We start from the raw sequence: 14,735 nt of genomic DNA, 5'->3' as shown, positions 1-14,735 counted from the left end.
GGGAGGAGGATGTCTTCCCTGTAACACACAGCGTTTAGATTGAGCTCGTTGTCATTGCAGGCAGTCTAATGATACTGTGACACACCGCCCCAGACCATGACGAAGGCTCCACCTCCAAATCGATCTCGCTCCAGAGTACAGGCCTCGGTGTAATGCTCGTTCCTTCGACGATAAACGTGAATCCGACCCTCACCCCTGGTGAGACAACCGTGACTCCTCAGTGAAGAGCACTTTTTGCCAGTCGTGGCTGGTCCAGCGACGGTGGGTTTGTGCCCATAGATGACGTTGTTGTCAGTGATGTCTGGTGAGGACCTGCCTTACAACAGGTCTACAAGTCCTCAGTCCAGCCACTCTCAGCCTATTGCGGACAGTCTGAGCACTGATGGAGGGATTGTGCATTACTGGTGTAACTCGGGCAGTTCTTGTTGCCATCCTGTACCTTTCCCACAGGTGTGATGTTCGGATGTACCGATCCTGTGCAGGTGTTGTTACACATGGTCTGCCACTGCGAGGACCATTATCTGTCCGTCCTGTCTCCCTGTAGCGCTGTCTTAGGCGTCTCACAGTACAGACATTGCAATGTTTTGCCCTGGCCACATCTGCGGTCCTCATGCCTCCTTGCAGCATGCCTAAGGCACGTTCACGCAGATTATTATTATTATTATTATTTTTTCACCTTTATTTAACCAGGTAGGCTAGTTGAGAACAAGATCTCATTTACAACTGCGACCTGGCCAAGATAAAGCATAGCAGTGTGAACAGACAACACAGAGTTACACATGGAGTAAACAATTGCCCAGGGTCCTTGCTCATCTGGTTATCTTTCTTTTAGTGTTTTTCAGAGTCAGTAGAAAGGCTTCTTTAGTGTTCTAAGTTTTCATAACTGTCGCCATAACAGTTTGGGCCGCCTAATTTGCCAGAATTTTACGTAATTATGACATACATTGAAGGTTGTGCAATGTAACAATAATATTTAGACTTAGGGATGCCGCCCGTTAGATAAAATACAGAACGGTTCCATATTTCACTGAAATAATAAACGTTTTGTTTTCGAGATGATAGTTTCCGGATTCGATCATATTAATGACCAAAGGCTCGTATTTCTGTGTGTTATTATGTTATAATTAAGTCTGATTTGATAGAGCAGTCCGACTGAACAGCAGCAGGCCCGTAATCATTCATTCAAACAGCACTTTTGTACGTTTTGCCAGCAGCTCTTCGCAAGCACAGCGCTGTTTATGACTTCAGGCCTATCAGCCTAATGGCTTGTGTAACCAATGTGAAATGGCTAGCTAGTTAGCTGGGTGTGCGCTAATACTGTTTCAAACGTCACTCGCTTTTAGATTTGGAGTAGTTATTCCCCTTGCGCTGCTTTTGTGGAACGATGTGTAACGATGCTTCGAGTGTGGCTGTTGTCGATGTGTTCCTGGTTCGAGCCCAGGTAGGGGGGAGGGAAGCTATACTGTTACACTGGTAATACTATAGTGCCTATAAGAACATCCAATAGTCAAAGGTATATGAAATGCAAATGGTATAGAGAGAAAGTCCTATAAATACTATATTAACTACAACTTAAAACCTCTTACCTTGGAATATTGAAGTCTCATGTTAAAAAGGAACCACCAACTTTCATATGTTCTCATGTTCTGAGCAAGGAACTTAAACGTTAGCTTTTTTACATGGCACATATTTTACATGGCACATATTACTTTCTTCTCCAACACTTTGTTTTTGCATTATTTAAACCAAATTGAACATGTTTCATTATTTATTTGAGGCTAAATTAATTTTATTTATGTTTTATATTAAGTTAAAATAAGTGTTAATTCAGTAGTGTTGTAATTGTTATTATTACAAATTTTAAAAAATCGCCTCATTAATCGGTATCTGCTTTTTAATCTGTATCGGTATCGGCGTTGAAAAATCATTATCGGTCGACCTCTAGTTTGGGCTCTGGCTGGGTCACTCAAGGACATTCTGAGAATTGTTCCGAAGCCACTCCTGCGTTGTCTTGGCTGTGTGCTTAGGGTGGTTGTCTTGTTAGACTGGGGGCGAAGGTTCACCTTCCGAGGTCCTGAGCGCTCTGGAGCATGTTTTCATCAAGGATCTCGCTGTACTTTGCTCAGTTCATCTTTTCCTTTTGATCCTGACTAGTCTCCCAGTGTCTGCCACCGAAAAACATCCCCCAATGCTGCAGAATTGTTTTGGTACCCTTCAATTGAATTGACCTCCTGTCTCAGAGCTCTACGGACAATTCCTTTGACCTCATGGCTTGTTTTTTTGCTCTGACATGCACTGTAAACTGTGGGACCTTTTTATATAGACAGGTGTGTGCCTTTCCAAATCATGTCCAATCAATTGAATTGACCTCAAGTGGACTCCAAGTTGTAGAAAGTCTCATAGCAAAGTGTCTGAGTACTTATGTAATTAAGGTATTTCTGTTTTTACTTTTTATACATTTTCAAACATTTATAAACCTGTTTTCACTTTGTCATTATGAGGTGTGGTGTGTAAATTGCTGAGGATTTGTTTTTATTTAATAACGCTATAACGTAACAAAATGTTTAAAAAGGGATGGGTCTGAATACCTTCCGAAAGCACTATCTGTGGGTAATATGGAAATTATATACTGTACATGTTCCGGAATTCATCCGATGGCATGGAGTTTACCATGCCAGTCACCGGCTTCATTAATAAGTGCATCGGTAGACAGGCAACATCCGCACTGAGCTATAGGCTAGAGTTGCTGCTTTCAAGGAGCAGGACACCAATCCGTACACTTATAAGAAATCCCGCTATGCCCTCCGACGAACTATCAAACAGGCAAAGCGTCAATACAGGGCCAAGATCAAATCCTACTACACCTGCTCTGGCGCTTATCGGGATGTGGCACTGCTCACAAACTATCACGGGTTATAAAGGGAACCCAGCTGCAAGCTGCCCAGTGACACAAGCCTATCAGATGCGCTAAATGCCTTCTATGCTTGCTTCGAGGCAAGCAACATTGAACCATGCATGAGTGCACCAGCTGTTCCGGACAACTGTGTGATCATGCTCTGTAGCTGATGTGAATAAGACCTTTAAACGGGTTAACGTTAGGACTCTGGAGCACTTAAAGACCATGCTGTTGTTTTAATTAATGAACTGGCCCAGCAGATGAGAAGGAAAGAAATCAAACACCCTCTGAGGCTCACTATGGGACGGCGCTCCAGCTCTATTCTTCCTCATTAAGCTACAGTAACTCAAAATGCATGAGGTTTTGGTGGATGTCTGCTCGGATTCAGCTCTGGTCTGGCATTCTCACAACGCAGCAAATTGCCTCTGAGTATAACTGATGTAGACGGTCCGGGAAGAAGAGCTGAGGAGTTGTTACTTTTCAGAACACGTCTCAGAGACTCTCTGGTAGCAATATCACCTGCTCCCGTGGGCTTGTGTGTAAATTGAGTAAGTGACTTGAGGTTAGCCTTTCAAGAAGGGGTTTCCTTTTGAGGATTTATCTCTAAAGATGTTAGTCAGGCCTCATTAGTACTGCAGATCTAAATGACAGGATATGGTTAAAGTGTGAAGTCATGACTCGGAGCCCAGATATCTAATGGCATTATGTCAATCAGTGTTGCTCTCCAAGACTGAATATATATATATCACACTTCTGTGAAATCAAACTGCCCACTTAGGAAGCAACACTGATTGACAATAAATTTCACATGCTGTTGTGCAAATGGAATAGACAACAGGTGGAAATGATAGGCATTTAGCAAGACACCCCCAATAAAGGAGTGGTTCTGCAGGTGGTGACCACAGACCACTTCTCAGTTCCTATGCTTCCTGGCTGATGTTTTGGTCACTTTTGAATTCTGGCGGTGCTTTCACTCTAGTGGTAGCATTAGACTGAGTCTGCAACCCACACAAGTGGCTCAAGTAGTGCAGCTCATCTAGGATGGAACATCAATGCGAGCTGTGGCAAGAAGGTTTGCTGTGTCTGTCAGTGTAGTGTCCAGGGCATGGAGGCGCTACCAGGAGACAGGCCAGTACATCAGGAGACGTGGAGGAGGCCGTAGGAGGGCAACAACCCAGGAGCAGGACCGCTACCTCCGCCTTTGTGCAAGGAGGAGCAGGAGGAGCACTGCCAGAGCTCTGCAAAATTACCTCCCAGCAGGCCACAAATGTGCATGTGTCTGCTCAAACGGTCAGAAACAGACTCCATGAGGGTGGTATGAGGGCCCGACGTCCACAGGTGGGGGTTGTGTTTACAGCCCAACACCGTGCAGGACGTTTGGCATTTGCCAGAGAACACCAAGATTGGTAAATTCGCCACTGGCGCCCTGTGCTCTTCACAGATGAAAGCAGGTTCACACTGAGCACATGTGACAGACGTGACAGAGTCTGGAGACGCCGTGGAGAATGTTTTGCTGGCTGCAACATCTTCCAGCATGACGGTTTGGCGGTGGGTCAGTCATGGTGTGGGGTGGCATTTCTTTGGGGGGCCTCCATGTGGGCCTCCACATGGGCCTCCATGTGCTCGCCAGAGGTAGACTGACTGCCATTAGGTACCAAGATGAGATCCTCAGACCCCTTGTGAGACCATATGCTGGTGCGGTTGGCCCTGGGTTCCTCCTAATGCAAGACCATGCTAGACCTCATGTGGCTGAAGTGTGTTAGCAGTTCCTGCAAGAGGAAGGCATTGATGCTATGGACTGGCCCGCCCGTTCCCCAGACCTGAATCCAATTGAGCACATCTGGGACATCATGTCTCGCTCTATCCACCAACGCCACGTTGCACCACAGACTGTCCAGGAGTTGGCGGATGCTTTAGTCCAGGTCTGGGAGGAGATCCCTCAGGAGACCATCCACCACCTCATCAGGAGCATGCCCAGGCGTTGTAGGGAGGTCATACAGGCACGTGGAGGCCACACGCACTACTGAGCCTCATTTTGACTTGTTTTAAGGACATTACTTCAAAGTTGGATCAGCCTGTAGTGTGGTTTTCCACTTTAATTTTGAGTGTGACTCCAAATCCAGACCTCCATGGGTTGATAAATTTGATTTCCATTGATCATTTTTGTGTGATTTTGTTGTCAGCACATTCAACTCTGTAAAGAAAAAACTATTTAATAACAATATTTCATTCAATCCGTTCTAGGATGTGTTATTTTAGTGTTCCCTTTATTTTTTTGAGAAGTGTATATATACGCCGCCTAGTTCTAATACAATGATCCTCTATTTCAGTAACTCAACAGTCAAATTTGCGTCACCATCTAACATTCGTCCCACCACAGCACTAGATAGAAATATGTTGCAGGTGGGGACATGGGCGTCTTCTCTCCAGAGAAACAGCTGTCTGTATTTTCATTCCAGCAGAATGGTAACAGCTGCTGCTTTCGAAACGTTTTGCGTCAAGGGACTGGGTAGAGCCATGGGCTTGAGTTTGTCAGCCAAAACAACATGCAGACTAGTTAGTTGTTCTCAACACTAAATGGGTATTATTTTTTGCAACCGACATTATGATTAGGCCTATAGCTAGTGGAAACTGTACTGTGTAAATATCATTCTGAGAGAGTGATAAGATTGTATTTTTCCTCAGCACTGATAGTGTTTCCCGCTCGCGTGGACATGGATTATTATTGTGGTGATTATAAGGAAATTGACGGTCAAGAAATATTCGCAATGATCTAGAAATCAAGTGACTCACTGTTTTTGACAGAACAACAAAAACCTGTTTGATGACTGAGGTTCCTTAGACTTCCTCTTGAGGTCAAAGTTACGTCTCTAGTAGTGCACTCTAAGTTTGTGTGATGTGACATGAGTTGGTGACTGACGTTGTTCTGAGCCACCCGCTGTCAGGTGAATTCCAGAGGCACTTGTCTTGCGGACTACAGTTGAAAGGAAAGATTTAACCAACTCCTGTTGCAGTGCCAGGCAGCACTGTGCTGTCTTGAATATCTCAGGAGGAGGAACAGAACTTTGACCTTGTCTGCCCTGACACTGTGATCAGCATATGACTGCAAAGTACCGGAAGACACACCGCAAACTTATTTTGAGACGATTGTTCAAAAGACAGAGTTAAGCTTTGGTGTCAAATTCTGTTAGGTTAGGAGAAGAACCGGAGTGTTGCTGATCCTGGCAGTCTTTTCTGGTGGGAGTTTTTTTCTAACTTGTTTTCATTTTGTTGATACTGATTGGATTTCTGCATGGATTGTCAAGACTACATTTGGAATAGCGGCACTCTTTACAGGTAGGAGTATCTGGGAGGATTTGAATAGTGTGGTAGCCTATAACTAGCCCATGTCTAGCCTGGTCCCATACTGTAGTGTCGTTGTCAGGCCATAGGCTACACAGTTAGTTACAACTCAAGCACAAAGGCCTACAGTATGGGACCACTGTCTGTTGCGAAATGTATGGTGACTTATAAACAGCTTGTTTAGTGTTGTCTCGTGTCCCTTTTTTACAAGGAACTCTTGGTTTAGTTTAGCATGTATTCATCCAGTTTAGATGTGCGTTTGTCACCTTTTAATTCAGCTGGACATTGCTACTTTAAGCATCAAAGACACATTGTTTGCTAAACCAATGTTCCTGTAGGCCTATTCCTCAGATGGAAAGACATAGCCTACTGTATCATGATGGTAGACTATAGTATTATAGGCCATTGGATCTCACAACATTCTCACTAGTGGTGTCAGTTTCATTGGATTGAGTGGTGTGATGTAACTGAATACGTTCAATATGTACACTGCCTTAAAACAGTATTCACACCCCTTGACTTTTTCCACAGTTTGTTGTGTTACAGCCAACACACAATACCCCATAATGTCAAAGTGGAGTTATGTTTATAGACATTTTACAAATGTAATAAATTGCGTTAAGTCAATGAGTATTCAACCCCTTTGTTATGGCAAACCTAAATGAGCTCAGGTGTAAAAATGTGCTTAACAAGTCACATAATAAGTGGCATGGATTTTTGTTTAACATTCATATCTGTAACCCACACATACAATTATCTGTAAGGTCCCTCAGTCAAGCAGTGAATTTCAAACACAAAGACCAAGGAGGTTTTTTAATATCTCGCAACGAGGGACACCTATTGGTAGATGGATGTAAAAAATTGTTTAAAAAAATTAAAAAGCAGACGTTGAATATTTCTTTGAGTATGGGGAAGTTATTAATTACACTTTGGATGGTGCATCAATACACCCAGTCACTACAAAGATACAGGCATCCTTACTAACTCAGTTGCCGGAGAGGAAGGAAACCACTCAGGAATTTCACCATGAGGCAATGGTAACTTTAAAACAGTTACAGAGTCTTATAGCTGTGATAGGAGAAAACAGGATGGATCAACAACATTGTAGTTAATCCACAATACTAACCTAAATGACAGAGTGAGAAGGAAGCCTGTACAGAATAAAATATATTCCCAAACATGCATCCTGTTTGCAATAAGCCACTAAAGTAAAACTGCCAAAAATGTAGCAAAGCAAATCCAACACATCACCGAGTATCACTCTTCATTTTTTTCCCAAGCATGGTTGTGGCTGCATCATGTTATGGGTATGCTTATCATTGGCGAGGACTGGGGAGTTCTTTTTTTGATAAAAAGAAACGGAATAGAGCTAAGCACAGGCAAAATCCTAGAGGAAAACCTTGTCTGCTTTCCAACACACTGGGAGGCAAATTCACATTTTCATTACTTGACAGAGCTTAGAGAATTTAAAAAATAATAATGTGCAAATATTCTACAATCCAGGTGTGCACAGCTCTTTGAGACTTAACCAGAAAGACTCATCGCTTAATCGCGGCCAAAGGTGTTTCTAACATGTATTAACTCAGTGGTCTGAATTTTGTGTTTCATTTTCAATAAAATAAACATGTTTTCACTTTGTCATATATTAGTATTGTGCATAGATGGTTGGAAAAATCTATTTAATCCATTTTGAATTCAGGCTGCAACACAACACAATGTGAAATAAGTCAAGGGGTATTAATACTTTCTGAAGGCACTGTATCAATGACCGACTGAGACAGTTTGTCTTTTTCTTCCTTCAAGCTGCGGCTTTTGCATGTAATAGTCTGTGTATTGTAAATTCTTGATGCATCAGTGTGACGAAGAAGAAAAACCAACAAGAGACAGTCGTTAGATGAAGCATGGATCCACACCAAGAAAAGCCTTACTACACAGTAACAGTCACAAATCAGTGTTCTAATATGTCTAGAGATGGTTGGACAGCCAGAGAACAAAAATGACTATTGACAGTGTCCATAAACTTAAACATTGCAGGAAAGAAAGCCAAAAATGCATAAAACAGACAGAAGGAAGGAAGTGTACATGTAAATCCCTCCTACAGCTCACATGCTTCTCTCCACAGGTGGCGACTGACAAGGTTGCAGGCAAGCTGAGTTCTACTCTCTCATGGGTGAAGAACTCCATGTCACACACGGTTAGTCAGATGGCTAGCCAGGTGGCCACCTCGTCTGGCCAGGTGGCAACGGTGCCCTCGTCCCTGCAGACCACCACAGCCGCCTCCTCAACATCCCTCTCCCCGTCTCCCACCTCGGCATCTCCCGCTAAGCTCAGCCCAGATGAACTTGAACTGCTCGCCAAGCTGGAGGAGCAGAACAGGTGAGTGCCAGCTAGGAATTAATTAATCAATGAAATAATCAATCAAGTTCTGTCAACATATGAATACGTTTTGTTCCCTTTCCTCTTTTCATGAACAACATTTGCATTTGTTAGACCAGTGACAAAGTCAGTGGTTATATCAATCTTAATTGTCTAACAATAACAGTGACTGACAGTGGCTACAAAGACATTTTCACAATGATCTAAGTAAAAGTAGGCATACAGCCACACTCTGTCCCTGAAGTGTTCATTAGCTGAAACAAGAGAAGTGTATTAGGACTCAACACACAGCCTCTGCTGTCCCCCTTTCTCTCCCTCTTTCCGTCCTGTGGCTCTCACCCTGCTTTTATAAGCAGTCTGAGTGTTGACATGGAAACGACAAGGCCTGAGAAGTGTAGCAGGTGGGCCCTGAGATGGGGCCCTGATCAAAAGTAGTGCACTATAAAGGGAATAGGTTGCCATTTGGGACGACGACTCGGTACGGCAATCTCAAATGAAGAAGACTGCAGTCAGAGCCCTGTGAGATGTGGCTGTACTGATCTGTCTGAAGTGTGAGAGCGATGCTCATGGGGCTGAGATGATACGCTGTAGTAGTAGGACACATGTTGCAGTTAAGAAAAGCTAATACTGGCTGAATCTTCTGAACAGTCTGCCGTGTGAGAGAAGAAGTGAGAATGATATTTGAATAGGTTTGTTTTCCTTATGCTTGATAAAGCTTGGCTAACAACCGTTAAGACATCAACTGAGTAGAGGAGCAGTCAGTAGTAGTGATTCTTAACCTCTTAATTCGCTAGCAGTCTCACTATCCATGGACTATACCATAAAACAGATTAGCTTAAAACCATACATAAACTTAGATCTAGCTCTTTAGTCTTGATTTAAACTGCCTTTTGATTTTATTATTGAGAAGTCACTACAACATTAGTTGTATTATTCAGAAGTCACTCCTGTTCAAAGTAATTATAGGGGGGAAAGGTCAACTTTTTATTGACCTGGACAGACCTCTAAGCACCTTTCTCAACAGAGGGTGGACAGCAGGTGGGGTGTTTAGTTCAAGCAGGGCTACAGCTGGCCTCTTTCATTTGGCACATGTCCCTGCTGCCCCTCTTCCATCAGGCTCTCCCTCCACGAGGTAAATTTAGGTGTTGGCGGTTAAGAATGTCTATTCACCAGCCACGTTGGTGGGTGGTCAATTTGCAAGGCTCTACAGTGCGAGCATAGAGTACCACCGTATGAGTCATAACAGGTGTCATAATACCCATAAAACATAGCAGTCAAACAAGGAATTGGTTCCAATTGTTTTTCCACTATTCATTTTTCCCTATGAAAGAGAGATATACATTGTTATCAAAATGTCACGCCAGGGTAAGCCTACACAAAACACAGCCCTTATTTTAAGTGTTTTTTAAAATTCCCTATGGGAAAAATCAATGTTTGGAAAACAATTGGAACCATTTCCCTGTTTGACCCCAAGGTTTTATGGGTATTATGACACCTCCACTGTGGGGCTCTATTACATTTGCAAATAAAAATAGTCAAAAGTCAAGTATGAGTACATGCTGGGGTTAGAAAAAGGCTGCAGTAGCTGTTTTCAAAGTATTTCTGCTGTTTTGTTTCATAGCTGCTAATTGCACAAATATATACTAATCCTACTGTATATCCCACCTCGTGCAGCAATACTGCCTGGCAGGGGAGCTGTGTGCTATGAATTAAGTGCTGATAGATACATTTTTGGAGGCGCTGCGTACAGGCATAAAAGTTGGTCTAATTTACTCAAGTCTGCAAAGTGAGACTTTGTCCTCGTGATTCTTGGCTATTTGTTTTGTTCACAAGCTCGGGTTGCTTTTCAATGTTCGTTTGTCTGCTGCTTCAACTGATAGTGAAGAGACTCCCTAATCAGATCCTAAATCTCTCTCTCTCTCTCACACACACACACACACACACACACACACACACACACACACACACACACACACGACAGGACTCGAGTGGCCCTGTTACCACGGTAACCTCCTGCTTTAAAGGGGCAGCTGAATATTTTGTCCCTTGTATTTTGATTAAAAGACTCGGGTCACTTTTCTTTTGCAATTGAGCATTATACCACATTACCGGTTACTAATACATTTGTTTTAGAAACATTGCAAAGCATGACCATCTGCTTTTTTGTGTTATGTAATTATGTCAAAAAAATATTTAGACTGGTAAAAAATATGAGTGGCTGGTGGACCAAAAAGCACGACATTTAGAGCTATTGTTGCAGTGTCATGGGTAGGAGGTACAGTCTTGAGGAGCATCGTGACGGGTTTGAAAATGACTCGTCTACAGAAATGTTACATTTTTATCAGAGATTACAACGTTTTTCCGAGCTGATAAGTTTAATTGACTCCTATAAAAAATACAAGTTGTATCCTCCGAACCAGCACTGTGTCTTTGAAGAAGTACACATTCATGCCAGGAAGAATCTTTCAACTAAAGAAATAACAAAAAAAGTTGTATTATGTCACACTGATGTTGAAATTCCTTGTTTCTCCCCTTTTTAAATACCAAAATGGATGAGAACAAACTATAAAATTATGGACCGGCAATTTTTCTATCTTAGTTTTATGTAAAGGGCTAGTTATTCTCACTTTCTGACTGAGCAGGAAGACACTGACCTGCAGGTGCATCAAAAGTAGGTTTTTATACATCTATGAGCACCGAGGAAAGACTTGTGTACTTTGAGATCAGTGCAGTATCACAGATACTAATGTAATGCCACACACACACACACACACAGTGAGAAGGGGAAGGCCTTTGTACTGTGCAAAGTAGATAAGAGGTTTGAGTTTGAGAGAGACTAGTGCCAGACTCAGTTCAGCCAGTTCACTAGGTGAAGGCTGGTCGCTTCTCTGGATCTTCTAACTACACACCAAAAACATGAAGACAGCACCATGAGTTTATCCTGGTAAGCAGCATGAGGATCCTAACTTCTCTTTCTAGATGCCATGGCTCTCTTCTCGTTACCGAGAGGCCTTCACTGAGGACAAAGTCTAACTGACATAAATGATTTTGGCGACAGAGCAACTTGTTTAAATAGTTCCTTTGTATCCTCTGTTCCTCCTACGAATATCTGTGCTGTACTGGATCTTTTCAGTAAATTTACAATGGTTTGATGTATTTGTTTTGAGCCATCTGTGAGAACCCAACATGGAATGTTTTGTCGACTGGTGAATTATTAGCGGAGGAGCAGTGGCTAGGCTACATAGGAAATTCAGGTTTTCTGATTGTCAGTCTGTGCCTAGTATAAACAGTGTATCAACATTTGGAATATTTCTGAAAATGACAGTGTGATGAAATCTACCAAGGAGAGAGGGAGAGGAGAATATGTGGACGGGTCTTCATCCATGGTTGAAATGGATTGTTTGTTCCATGTTCTAGGCTACATTTGTTGCTTTAGGCCTACAGGCCACTGAGGCCAGAGACCAACCTTATCAATGACCTCAACATTCCCTACCCTTCCTGCTTCCACACGGCCTCTTAAGAACACACTCAGTGTTATCTTGCATGTTTGCTAGAAGCCATGGGCTGCTACTGCAACCGTGCGTCCTGTTAGGATGGCTTAAACCTACAGTCTATATCTTAGTAGTGTATTCCCTCACATCCCATTATAGCTGTGATGACATTGGGCTCTACATTTAGACCTGTCACTTTTTTAGGCCTCTCATGATACATAGTCTGGTATCTAGTCTACTGCTTTCTAGATCTGTTGCCTTTGAAAGCAAAGCTATGTTTTAATTAAGCAAGCAGCTGTCACTGTTTAAATTATTCCCACAACACATTATTAATCATCTGCAATATTTGCTACCTTTCCCAACATGTTGAATGTATGTCCTATATGTAAAACCCTTGCTGGTGCTGTCCTAGCTGTCCCTGTAACACAGGCCTACCCTGGCCCCCTTCCTCCTGACCCAAATATGGCTGTAAACCTACCCAGTCTGGGAGCACTCCCAGTGACGTCACCCTGGAGCCGAGAGGCCCAGGCCCTTTTTCTGAGATCAGGTTTCTGAGCCTCTGTGTCCCAGCATAGGCCATAGCCTCTTCTCAAATGGCGCCCTATTCCCTATGAAGTGCACTACTTTTGACCAGGGCTACATAGGGAATAGGTTGCCATTTGGGACACATGGGCTCATCAGCACGGCATAGGTTGGGAGGCATGGTTCCCTCTCACAGCCCTGGGTCCTGTTCATATGTCACTAAACGGAAAGAAAACTGACTGAAACAGGGAGGGACTGCCTGGACTTGTCTGCTGAGAAATGCTCATTTGCGTTTTCTGTTACAATTTGTTTTAAAATATGTTCTGTTGCGTTCCCTAATGAACCTGATCCAGAGTCTGTTAACTTCAGTCTTACAGCTCCAGTGACAAACAAATTTACACATTAATTGATAGTGATACAAGGTCAGTCTGCTGTGAACTTAAACATACTACTGCAGCTTTTTCTCACTAACCCACTTTAAGGAATGTTTTCAATCTAATAGATGAGACCAGATTCCAGGTAGTTATTTAGGCTACTTTGTATTGGCCCACTTTACTGTTGACGTGTCATGGCTTTTTTTTTAAGGTTCATGTTTTGGGATTAGTACAAATGTAGGATCTCATTGAAGTAATAGTTAATCAACTAAGTCCACTTTGCTTTCTGTCACTTGTGACACTTTGGACATTAATGCCAGTTAAATGTTCCACGAAATGTCAGCCTGATTGATATTGTAGTGACCCTGATATAGTGATCATGATGGTTGTTCAAGGCTTTACTATCCACCATGTTCATTGCATTTTGCACTTCAAACAGAAGTGCTGTGAAAGGATGTTGTTCTCTCAACATTTTTTTAAGAGATGTACTTTGTCCCTAGTACTGTCTGTAACCCCATTGACCCTACATCCAGGGCTCATCACTGGGGATGCTGGTGCAGTGGGTTCTCCTTGGCAATGGCTCTGTCATAAAGCTGTACTACATCTCACTGCTAATTCTTCTGTATTGAATGAGCTTTTCCATTTTTAGTACTGCGCTAGAATTTGTGGCTTCACCGTCTACCAGTGCCAGCACGATTTGGATAAATGTTCAGCATTAGTTATTGGGCTACTTGCCTCAAGCATTTACCCACAGTGTAAAGTAAACCCACACTGCCCATAGCAATGCATTTCTGATCCTTTCTACTGTAACAGTGACTATCTAATTATTAAAATATTTTTATTTCTACCCCTTTTTTCTCCCCAATTTCGTTGTATCCAATTGGTAGTTAGTCTCGTCTCATCGCTGCAACTCCCGTACGGACTCGGGAGAGGCAAAGGTCGAGAGCCGTCTGTTCTCCGAAACCTAACCAAGCCGCACTGCTTCTTGACACAATGCCCACTTAACCCGGAAGCCAGCTGCACCAATGTGTCGGAGGAAACACCGTACACTTGGCGACCGTGTCTGCGTGCACTGCTCCCGGCCCACCACAGGACTCGCTAGTGTGTGATGGGACAAGGACATCCCTGCCGGCCAAACCCTCCCCTAACCCGGACGATGCTGGACCAATTGTGCGCCGCCCCATGGGTCTCCCGGTCGCGGCCGCCTGCGACAGAGCCTGGACTTGAACCCAGAATCTCTAGTGTGTTTATTCTTGATTTCGTACATTAGCAGTTATAGCTACATTAAATAATCTGTATCTGTCGTTTGTAATTTGAGCTGCCTTCACTTCCGAACATAGAATGAAATGCTCTCTCATTCAGTCCGAACTCCCAACATAATGTCTCATTGGAGATCATGTATGCCTGAGTATAATGGTTATATGCTGGTCATATTTGTCAAGAGAAGCTCATGCATGTTGTGTTTGTGTCTCTAGGTTGCTGGAGACGGACAGTAAGTCCCTCCGCTCTGTGAACGGCTCCAGGAGGAACAGCGTCTCCAGCCTGGTGTCCAGCTCCTCGGCCTCCTCCAATCTGTCTCACCTGGAGGAGGACTCCTGGATCCTCTGGGGACGCATCGTTAACGAGTGGGAGGACTTCCGCAAGAAGAACGAGAAGCAGCTCAAGGTGAGTACTCTCGTGCGCTACACACTTCCTGTACACAATAGCCTGGGGACAAGCTTAAAAAGGGAGAGA

General features: G+C 43.3%; 1 protein-coding gene across 5 annotated transcripts in view; it reads left to right on the top strand.

Moving 5' to 3' along the window:
- LOC115108572 (ecotropic viral integration site 5 protein homolog) overlaps positions 1 to 14,735 on the top strand; it is a 55,111-nt gene that overhangs the window by 8,854 nt on the left and 31,522 nt on the right. For 3 of the 5 annotated variants that reach the window (XM_029633083.2, XM_029633081.2, XM_029633085.2), the window contains exons 2-3: positions 8,361 to 8,614; positions 14,477 to 14,666. In XM_029633083.2, coding sequence (XP_029488943.1) covers positions 8,421 to 8,614; positions 14,477 to 14,666 — 384 coding nt within the window. In that variant the 5' untranslated portion in view covers positions 8,361 to 8,420. Of the gene's footprint in view, positions 1 to 5,441; positions 6,233 to 8,360; positions 8,615 to 11,446; positions 11,559 to 14,476; positions 14,667 to 14,735 lie in introns of those variants that run through there. The other 2 variants (XM_029633082.2, XM_029633084.2) reach the window with 2 other exon arrangements.

The sequence above is a fragment of the Oncorhynchus nerka genome, linkage group LG24 (assembly GCF_034236695.1).
Source record: "Oncorhynchus nerka isolate Pitt River linkage group LG24, Oner_Uvic_2.0, whole genome shotgun sequence".
Lineage (NCBI taxonomy): Eukaryota > Metazoa > Chordata > Actinopteri > Salmoniformes > Salmonidae > Oncorhynchus > Oncorhynchus nerka.
This window is presented reverse-complemented; position numbering and strand designations above follow the sequence as displayed.